The sequence below is a fragment of the Phalaenopsis equestris genome, unplaced genomic scaffold (genome assembly GCF_001263595.1).
Source record: "Phalaenopsis equestris unplaced genomic scaffold, ASM126359v1 Scaffold000299, whole genome shotgun sequence".
Classification (NCBI taxonomy): Eukaryota; Viridiplantae; Streptophyta; class Magnoliopsida; order Asparagales; family Orchidaceae; genus Phalaenopsis; species Phalaenopsis equestris.
In genome coordinates this window covers 199,861-210,900 of record NW_018164741.1, presented here as the reverse complement: position 1 = coordinate 210,900, position 11,040 = coordinate 199,861, and the positions used below count along the sequence as shown (strand labels likewise).

Here is an 11,040-nt window from a genome sequence, read left to right as displayed (position 1 = left end):
ACATAGCTTTTGCTTTGGATTAAGTTGTTGGCTTTGTTACAAAGTAGGAATCACTATTAATGAAATTAAGCATATAATCACATACATTACATTTTATATCTATACAAAAAAATCAAGATCAATACTCGTGTTACTTATTTCATAATAAGTATATACTGAAGACTATTGTCCAAACTTGCCTAAGAGGTAATGGGTTCGAAAGATTCCAGCCACAACACATCAGCTCCTATTTCGGCTTCATATCTACACATTTGATTCCATGGAGAGTCATTATCTTGGTATATTGCATTTTGGAGCCACCTTCAGTCAACCCCGATGAGGACCCCGATATCAATCCCAAGGATGACCTATCCAAGAGTCTTTATGATATTCTCGAGGATCTCCTTGAGGATGATGACCTCCTCGGTGAGGAATTGCATGAATTTGAAATGACAACTCATCATGTCATGATAGCGACCACTCGTGCTCAAAGCTCCACCAATGATAATCCTATTGTTGATCTCGATGAGGTTAATCAACATGAGCTCACAGAGGCTCAAGATGTCTTGATGATCGATCAAGGAGACCATACTAGGGATGATACTATTTCTCTTTTGCAAGGTCAAATTGTTCTTATGATTGTCTATGTAGCAACTTTACATGTTGTTCGGGTTGTCTCTGATGTAGTTTCACCTCTGACAAAGGTAGAGACATGTCTGGCGACGCCATTGTGTCATTAAAACCCATGAAGCATGTTCATGCCACCCCTTCTTATGTTGCTCAGTCTGAGCAGGCACCTTCTAAATCACATTTACAACCCTTAATGGATGCAAATGTCAAGGCCCCCTTAACAACTCAGTCGGGAGAGGTTGTAATAAGGAGAGTTTAAATTTACCCCGAGTCTTATGAGTACATACCATATGCTTCAAGTTTTGTCCCTCTAAGGTTCAAATAGTTTGATGGGGTTGGAAACCTTCTGTGACACATTGTTCGATTCCAAGTGTTGTGTTCCAACTTAGGCAATGATGGTGCGCTGCTCTTTTCGGTTGTTTGTCATTATTTTGGCAAGGTTAGCTTTTGGGTTGCATGTTGATTTAACAAACGACACCTTCAAAACATTTGTTGAATTAGAAGACATGTTCATAAAACACTTCACCGTCGCTCAACGAATGGTCACCATGAGTGATCTATTGTTGACCCATCAAAAGCCCAACGAGCATTCAATTAATTTTTTTTATCTATGGGTGAACCTTGAGTATAAAGTGCGGGTCTCTTCTTCAATAGAAGCATTTTTTCACGATCCTCATGAGTAAGATAAAAGGCCTCATTTCTTTCTTATTGAAGATAACTCCTGTCAAAAATTTTAATGATTTGATAGAGAAGGCAGTCAATCTGCAAGATACCCGAGGGATTTAATCCTTAAGGGAAATGATAAAGTCAATGGCAAAAAGTTTGCTACAATGGGTCCTTTGTGAAGGACGAAACAAAGCTTAGCTTTGATGACAGCTGATAGTAAGCTAAAAAGTATTGTCTTGTCTGCCAAACTTTTTTGCTGCTTTATGTAATTAGCTTTGATATACTTTGGAATTACTCGCATATTTTGTCAGACACACTTTTTTGTTGCTTTATGTGTTTACTCGATGTGAAATGTGTACACAACTATAATAACAACAGGCTTTTTTTGCAGGGAGTCATGTTCAACATAGATGAGATGTAATAATTTATCTAATCACAGTTCCTACAGGTGTCGTTAACTCTCCTCCCATCGAGCATGACTCAGAACGTTGCATGTTGGTAGCTTTATACATAATATTGTTTTCATGCAGGTCGACCCTTTTTTACTTTTCTTATGTACTTTTTTGGAGTCCCTATGAGAATTTGTTTTAGAAATAAGAAATGAGCATGGGTTCTGATTTGCCTCACAGGCTTAACTGTGTGACAAGGACTGTGAGCTGCTTGCTAGCGTCCTATACCTTACTTCTAACTTTTATTGATGTTTTGAATTAGAATGAGGTGTGTACTTATGCGGTTTCTGGTCATCTTTTTCTATTTATGGGATAAGTTGTTAACCCTTTGAACCCAACCTTTCTTTTTCTTTATTTGGCTTGCTTTACTTTTTTGCTTCTTGCATGTGAATGCGAGTTTCACCTTTTTTTGACTTGTAATTTTTTTTTGTAATCTTGCAATTCATGTATGTTTTTTAAGGACCTAATATTCTAAACTTTTTATGAGAATTTAACAATAAAATTTTGGGACTAACTAAAATTTAGATTTAAAATGTTTAGGATTTTTTAAATCTAAACTTTACTTTTTTGCGTGTCTTTTGGGGCTGACTTTAAATAGGCTGCATAACGTGGTATTCACCCAAGTCATAATTAATAGTGTATCCACGCTTAGGACTTATTAGACAAATGCATCATACTTGCATGTCCTAAGGGGAAATCCTCGTGATTTTTTAACCTGACTGATCCAACATAAATTTCTGCTTAGGTGGTCGTCTAGTGCGCTTGGGATGTTAGAGGCTTTCTCGACCCATACATGGAGTGAGTCCTTTGTTGAGAGTATTTTCAACTTTGTAGTTAGACCTTTCATCTCTTTTCTACTCTAGTGACATCCATACCACTTTGGTAGGCATAAGTTCCACCCATGCTCTTCTTACCTACATTGGATCTTAGGATTCAAGTTTCATTCTCTTAACCTTAGGGCTATCAAGGTTCCCTTGGACAACATAATCCATGGATTGCTAACGAGGGGATTTTTGGTCGTGTTGAGTCAGCTACCTTCACGGCTAGATAGACTTGGGGGTCTAATAACTTGGGATGATGGATCCGTGGTATGATCACTAAGCTATCTCTACTTGATTAGGATTACTCTACCCATCCTTTGTTTACCCCTTTTGAGCCTTGTCACTATTTTTGACGTTCTGTTCATATAATCTTATAGGTCTAGATTGTTGATAAACCATTTCCCATTTTGGCATACAGTGATTCACCTTCTACACTTATGACATGATTAGGCATTGGAACTATAGTGTGGAACCTATGGGACAAACTGATTATTTCAGAGCCCCCGTTCACTTATAAGTCGCCATCTACATCGGATTGCGAGAGATTCACTATATGCGTGTATGGATCGACGTGAGCTTTGAAGACACCGGGACGCTCTTGAGAGATAACCTTCCTTTGGGACACCCTCTCACTAGTCATCATTTAAATGTAAGCAGAATTCCTTTAATTGAGGGTATTCTTAGGCATCCCCCAGAATGTGATTAACCAAAGGGATGCACCCCTTTAGAAGTTGCTCTTGAGCCCAAAACAAGCACATAAACATGAATCTCTAGTTGTAGGTTACTTTCACAAGGTTTCTTTGTAGATATGTCCCAAAACATTTTTGTTCCAAACACGTTTTAGACGTACACTTTTGGGCTATCATGCGAGTTTTACCAAATGAAAGTTATCCACATTCTTGCTCTCATTTATCTTATTTATCATACATCCTTATTTTTTTATTTCTCTCTTCTCCAAATCATCTATATGAATTAGAAGAGAGATTTACTCAAAAAAGTAAATTACATGACAATATATAAGCCGACGACTCCTTAAAAAAAACAATAAAGCACTGTCAAGGTGGTCAGGAAGTCCCTGTAGTGGAAATAAAAAGAGTGACCAAACTACAAAGCTAAAAAAACAATCTCACAAAAGACTTATATCTCGTCTAGGTTGGGGAAGTTTCTAAAAACCTAAGCAAGCTAGACAACCACCTAAATATAAAAACTCATGTTGGTCCAGTTGGGTTGAAGAAGCAGAGAGCTTCTCCTCAATACATGCAATACGATGTAACTATTTATAGTCATAAGCATGGAGAACCTATTAATATGATTAAAGAGATATTCATGCTATGAAAACCATTTTAAAACCAGCTTGAATACCATGCAGAAAAATAAAGTGTAGGTTTAAATAAATTAAATATTTTAATCCTAAATTTTGATTTATCTTAGTATTTTATTTGTCTTAACCACATGGATTTCAAGATCAGGAAAATCCACAACATATTTGTCATATAAGGAAAGTCATATATGGGTGAAAGCAAGCACCACGTCAGTGATACTCTACCTTTTAAATTATCTCAAAGAACGAGGATTTACACACAACCAAGCTGATCCTTCTTTTTTTATCCATCAAAAGACTGCAAATAATGTTTTGCTTACAAGAAATTATCATAAATATATTCAGGATCTCATAAAAAAAGTTACACAACCTTTTTGAAATCAAAGAATTGTGTCATGTAATATTTTTTATGGGTCCTACTTGAATCTATATTTCATATCAATCAAATGTCATATACGTTAGGACTATTAAAACATGTTGCAATAGACATTTTAAGGAAATTTTTACTCCCCATTCTTCAAAGCTTACTGTCAGTAAATCCAATCAACAACCATTTTCGGATATTACCCTATACATACATCTCACAGGTATGTTGCAATGCCTCAATATTACTAAATTGGATATTGCTTATGTAGTGAATATTGACCGTCAGCACAAGCATTATCCTTCGACCGACTTCATTCAACAAATCAAATGAATTCTTCAATATCTGAAAGGAACAATTACTTGTAATATTCGATTTACAAACAAATAATTGCATGTGCTATCCTTTTTAGACTCATAATGGGCAGGTGATCCAATCATTAAAAGATTTATATCGGGTCACTGTACGTTTTATGAAAATAATTTGATTTCATAGATAGTTTAGAAACAAACAACGATCGTGAGGTCCTCCAGTGAAGCCAAATATCGGGCTTTATCAATTGCAACAACTAATATTATGTTGCTTGAACGACTCAACTGAATTTCAGCTCTCAATGGAAATTCCTATTGTTAACTTTTATGATAGCACATCAGCTATTTCTTTGGCTAACAACCATATTTTTCATGCTCATATCAATCATATCAAATTATATCATCATTTTATTCGAGATCAAATTGCAGCCAAGATCACTACAATTCAACACATGACTATTAAAGATCGGATTGTGGATATACTCACTAAAGCCTTATTTGCTGCCAATTTTATGTGTCTCTGAGACAAACTTAACATCTATTCCTTAGATGCTAAATTCAAGGGGGCCTATTAACTAATGCATCTTTACTCTCAAGAAGATTAGTTTTACTTTGAATACTTTAGGACTTTGCTATAATTAGATGGTTCCAACTGTCCTTCATTGGTTCAACTTTATTGTGTAAAGTTGTCGTGTCAAAATAAAGGCTTTCATGTATTTGTGTAATAGTTAACTAAGAAACAAAAAAAGTTCATAAAGTTCTTTCCACTCTCCTCATTCACTGGTTTTCCACAACATGCATAACTCAAGGGGCAAAGCTCTTTACAAGAGTAATTTGTTATATTTGGGGAACAGACCAAGGGGGACGAAACAACTTTTGTCCATTTGAAGGAGGGTCCTTAGCCTTAAGGAAGCTTGGCAGGCTTGAGGAGAAGATCTTGGGGAGCCTCCATCATTTTTCTTCTTCTCACACCTTTTTTTTCTTCTTTGTCTCCCTCTTTCATTTGAGATTTCCTAGAGTTGAGAGCTTGAGAGGGAGTTTCTTGGAGCTTCTGTGGAGGAAGGAGGATCCATCTTCATCCTAACACACAGGGAGCATAGTTAAGCAAAGAGAATGCTTCATCGACCTCCACGAAGGTGAAACTTCTTGAAAACCCTCATTAATTTATAAGTATTTATTAATTTTTTTTTTATTAAAATTAATAGCCATTATCATTTATTTAGAGAAGAGGAGGTCGCCACTATACATAGCTTGAAGATAAAAAGTGGGATTATAGAAGAGGAGGTCGCTACTGTACAAAGCTTTGGGTTTCATCACCATGGCACTCTTAAATATCGTAAAATGCACATAATTATAGGATTTACTCAATTCACCATTTTAATCCAATGATTGAAATTTTTTTTCTTACCATTTGACGTGATTTTGGAATATTAGGATAAGATATTTGAACATAGATACTCTCAATAGTAAATTAATGGAATTAGTTGATAATATGATTCTTATAAATATTAATATCTTATGTATTCAAGAAACAAAATGGGTTGGAGAAAAGACTAAGAAAATTAATAACTTAGGTTTTAAACTTTGGTATTCTGGTTAGAGTCACACCAGAAACAGTGTAGATGTAATTATAGATAAGAGTTGGACGATAATGTTTTAAAAATTAATAAAGTTTGAGATAGAATTATAGCCCTTAACACTATTGTTGATAACATGATTTTTAATATTATAAGTGCTTATGCTCCTCAATTAGGTTTAGATATAGGGTATAAAGATAAATTTTGGAATGACTTAGAAGACTTAATACAAATGATACCTCTTGAAGAAAGACTTTTTATTGGATGAGATTTAAATTGACATGTCGGTAGATTAGTAGAATATTTCATAAATATTCATGGTGGCTACGGTTTTGGCGTGACTATTAAAAAATGTTAAGCTATTTTAGATTTTGCTTTAACGTGTGATTTTGTTATTACTAATACTTTATTTAATAAAAGAGATGAGCATCTTATTACTTGTAAGAATGGATCTAATAAAATACAAATTAGTTATTTTCTTATGAGAATAAGAGATCGTCAAGATTATAAAAGATTGTAAGGTCATTCCAAGTGAGGATTTAAGTACCCAACATCATTTATTAGTTCTAGATTTTAAGATGAAGAGTTATTAAATAAAGAATACTTACTCATCGTTGTAAAGTTAGATGGGAGAACCTAAAAGACACAAATAAAATTATTTTTATAAGTAAAATACAAGATTTCAAAATTTGGTAAGTTCGTGATGAAACAAATGCTATGTGGGATAAAGTTACAAACATTATTAAACTATTAGCAAAAGTTGTACTTGAAGAATCAAAAGAAAAATGTTTTTTTTAAAAAAATTGTTCATGGTGGAATAATAATATATAAGAAAAGATAAAATATAAGAAGTTATGTTATAAAATTTGGTTTAACTGTAAAAACTTAGAGAATTTAGAAAGATATCAAAATACCCACATGGAGTCTAAAAGAATAATTTGTGATGTTAAAAATTTTTCTTTTAATGATATTTATAATAGATTAGCAAACGAGCCAAACAAAGAGAAAAGAAAAGTAAGGATTTAACTATAGTAAAGTGTGTTAAAGATGAAAATCAAAAGTGTTTTTCTTAGAATAGAATATTCATCATAGTTGGGTGAGTTATTTTGATAAACTTTTTAATGAAGTTTATGAAAATACGATCGAACTTAGTGATCTTAATATCGTTAATAATAATAGAACGTTTCATTTTTACCATCACATTAGTAAAAAAGAAGTTGATGACGCTTTAAAGAAAACCAATGGTAGAAAGTCTGTAGAACCTGATGATATCCCAATTGAAGTATGAAAATATTTATGAGATTTGGGAGTTTCTTGGCTTACTAAACTCTTTAACATTATTTTAAAAACTTAAAATATTCTTAATGAGTGGAGGAAGAGTATTTTGGTCCTTATTTAAAGTGTATGACAAGAGTGTGCAAATTATAGAGGAATTAAGCTGATGTGTCAACTTTAAAATTATGGGAGAGGGTAATTGAACATAGATTAAGACGTATTACAAATATTTCTCATAATCAATTTGGATTTATGACGGGCAGGTCTACTATGGAAGCTATACGTTTATTAAAAGGTTTGATGGAGAAGTTTAGAGATAATAAGAAGAATCTACATTTAATTTTCATTGATTTAAAAAAAGCTTACAATAAGGTTACAAGAAATATCCTTTGGAGAGTTCTTGAAAAGAATGTGTTGATAAGACTTATATTTAAGTCATTAAAGATATGTATACTAGAGTTGTTACTTGTCTTCAAACAAAAGGAGGATTGACCAATTATTTTCCTATTTCCGTTGTATTACATCAGAGATCGACTTTAAGCCCATATCTTTTTAATCTAGTTATGGATGGTCTTACTGAACATTTACAGGAGGATGTACCTTGGTGTATGCCTTTTGCCGATGATAGATATCCTTCTCCTGGATAAGCTCCTGGATAAGACGAGAGAAAAAGCTCAGGAAAACCTTGAATTATGGAGGTCTACATGGGAGTCGAAAGGCCTTCATTTGAGTTGAACTAAAACTGAATACATGGAATGTAATTTTAGTAGTAGTAGCTATAGTGACAGAAGTGTAAATTTGGGTGATCAAATTATTAAAATGTGTGAACGATTTAGATATCTCAAGTCTGTTGTTCAAAGCGATGGTGATATAGACAGGGGTGTTAATAGTAGGATTCAAGTTGGTTGGTTGAAGTGGAGGAATGCTTCAGGCCTTTTGTGTGATAGAAAAGTACTGCTTAGATTGAAAGAAAAATTTAATAAGACGGTGGTGAGACCTGCAAAGCTGTATGGCGCTGAATGTTGGTCTTTAAAAACGAAGCATAATACTAAGTTAAGTGTTACCAATATGAGAATGATTAGGTGAATGAGTAGCTTTACATTTAGAAACAAAATGTGAAATTATTATATCCGTGATAGGGTTGGTGTAGCTCCTGTGACGAACAAAATTAGAGAAAGTTGTCTTAGATGGTTTGTTCACATTAAGCGTCGACCATCTGATGATCCAATTAGGACAATAGATGTTTTAGATTCGACTTACGTTAAGAATGACAGAGGTAGAACTAGAAAGACTTGGGCTTATGGTATAAAAATGATCTTAATTTATTAGAACTAAATGAAAATATGACACTAAAAAGGATGCAATGAAGAAAAGGATTTATGCAGCTGACCCCACGTAGTGGGATTAAGGCTTTGTTGTTGTTGTTGTACCGTTTAGCAGGATTTAAGTTAAATCGTGTTTAAAACATTTGAGAAGTACCCGTGAAGGAGTTTTTAACGACTTTTGGAATTTAAGTTATTAAGATCTATTAAATCATATTAGAGTATCTCTAGAAGCCCTAAAATGGGTGAACCAAAAATTTGTTTGGAAAACTATTTAAATAAATATTATTAAATTCTGTAAAACTCTATTACAACTTTTATTAGAATTTTAAAATACGTTAAGCTCGTTAGAACATCTTAGCACACTTTAAATTTGATTATTTAATTACTACCATTGAAATGAATTATTAAATTCAGTTAATATAAAATAATGTTTATTCCTAATTATAGTAATAAATAATTAACTATTTACTAAACTAATTAAATATTACTAAATATGTTAAAACTAAAATAATCTATTAATTAATAGTTTAATATTTACATATTAATAATTAAATAAATACTTTTATATTAATTAATAAGTATTTAAAATTGTATGAATAAATTTAAAATTTAAAGTATAATTTGTTTTAATTAATTAATTAATTAATTTTTTATTTAATATAAATTTATATAATTATAATTAATCTGATAAGAGATTATGAATAATAAAAAATAACTTAAATAAAATTAAATTAAAACCACAAACCCTCACCTCCGCCGCCCTCCCTCCCCCACCCCGCAGCTCCTCCCGGTTTCCCCAAATAACAATCGCAACCTCGGGCTTATAGTCAGGTGGGAAGGCAGCGACGGGATCGCGGTGTGCAAAGACAACCGAAACTCCCATCCTTCTGCTACTTCCGCTCCGCACCCTCGCGATACATTGTGTTTCCTTTTTATCCGCCTCCAAGTTTTTGTTCTCGCATATTTTAGTAGCTGACACCTTTGCCTCCTTTGATCAGCTGATTATTTTCTGGTATTTGGGTAGTAGTCTCATACTAGATAACGCTAGTTATTTTCTTGGTTCTTCTTCGCCGGATACCAAAGAGAGATGAGGAAGATTGTTGACAGTCGAATCCGAACGCTCATAGAGAATGGCGTGAAGCTAAGGCACCGTTCGATGTTTGTCATAATTGGCGACAAGTATCGTAATCAGGTACTGCGTTCTTTCTTCCTTTATTCGTATTTGTTGGAATACTTAGAAGCAATAGCGAAGTTTTGCCACTAAAGTTTTGCTCGTTTGCTCAAGGCAAGAATCTTAATTTATAAAATATGGTTCTTTCGTGTTTTCTTTGAGTTTTAGATGCCAAAGGTTCCTTTTTTAGTTTATTTCATTCATAGTATAAAGTTTTTGTGGTGTTGATGGCATGATTTTCTGCGTGCAGATTGTGAATCTTCACTACATGTTGAGCAAGGCAGTTATAAAATCCCGGCCAACAGTCTTATGGTGCTACAAACAGAAGCTGGAGCTTAGCAGGTGTCATTTTTCAGCCCAATTTTGCTTATAAATTAAATTCTTACATCTTAAAAGGAACATTTTTCATATTTAATTCATTTTAAGCATAAAAATAATGTAAAAACAAAAAAGTGCACTGCACATTCAATGTCATATGGGTCAAACTGAACAAGTCATAACGCCATTCTGAATCTATTTCAGCCAAGTTGGCAAGCACTCGACCCAACTCGTGGATGTCCTCATAGTCTTCTAATGATTTAAACATTATTTGCGTTAACTCTAATATTCGTTTCTACTTGAGAATGAGTATGTGTTTCAAGTTTGAGCTTTGATTTTGAAAATAAAGAAAACAATTTTGAAAAGAAGTATATAAAGAACCTTGATCATAACCACTTTTTTTCATGGTTACATTTGATGATAAAATCACTTGGTTAGAAAATATTTACGGCATTCTAATTGGCGTGAGATATTTGACAGCGATCATAAATATAAGTGACATGATTTTCTTGTGAGCTTAAGTTAAACTTTTTTTAACTCACGTTGACAAACTTTTGATATGATGAATTGGATTATTGTTGTTAGTTTTAATGGGGGGAATTTCACTTAAGCAAATTTATATTTATATGTTACTTAGAATTTAATATGTTTATTGAGATTCACACCTTTAATAGAACTGGAGATAAAATTATAGGCATAAAGATTATTGTTGATACTAGGATTTTTAATGTACATGTGCTTATGTTTCTCAAGTAGGTTTAGATATAGATTTAAAAGAAAAATTTTGGAATGACATAGAATAATTAATACAAATGATGCATTTTGAAGACATA

At 33.1% G+C, this 11,040-nt stretch overlaps 1 protein-coding gene across 1 annotated transcript in view; it reads left to right on the top strand.

Annotated features, from left to right (window-relative positions):
* The first annotated feature begins 9,474 nt into the window (after positions 1–9,474).
* The window catches only part of LOC110025452 (RNA cytidine acetyltransferase 1-like), a 70,554-nt gene continuing 68,988 nt past the window's right edge, over positions 9,475–11,040 (top strand). Inside the window, 2 exon segments of the mRNA XM_020725935.1 lie at positions 9,475–9,910; positions 10,140–10,231. Coding sequence (XP_020581594.1) covers positions 9,806–9,910; positions 10,140–10,231 — 197 coding nt within the window. The 5' untranslated portion in view covers positions 9,475–9,805.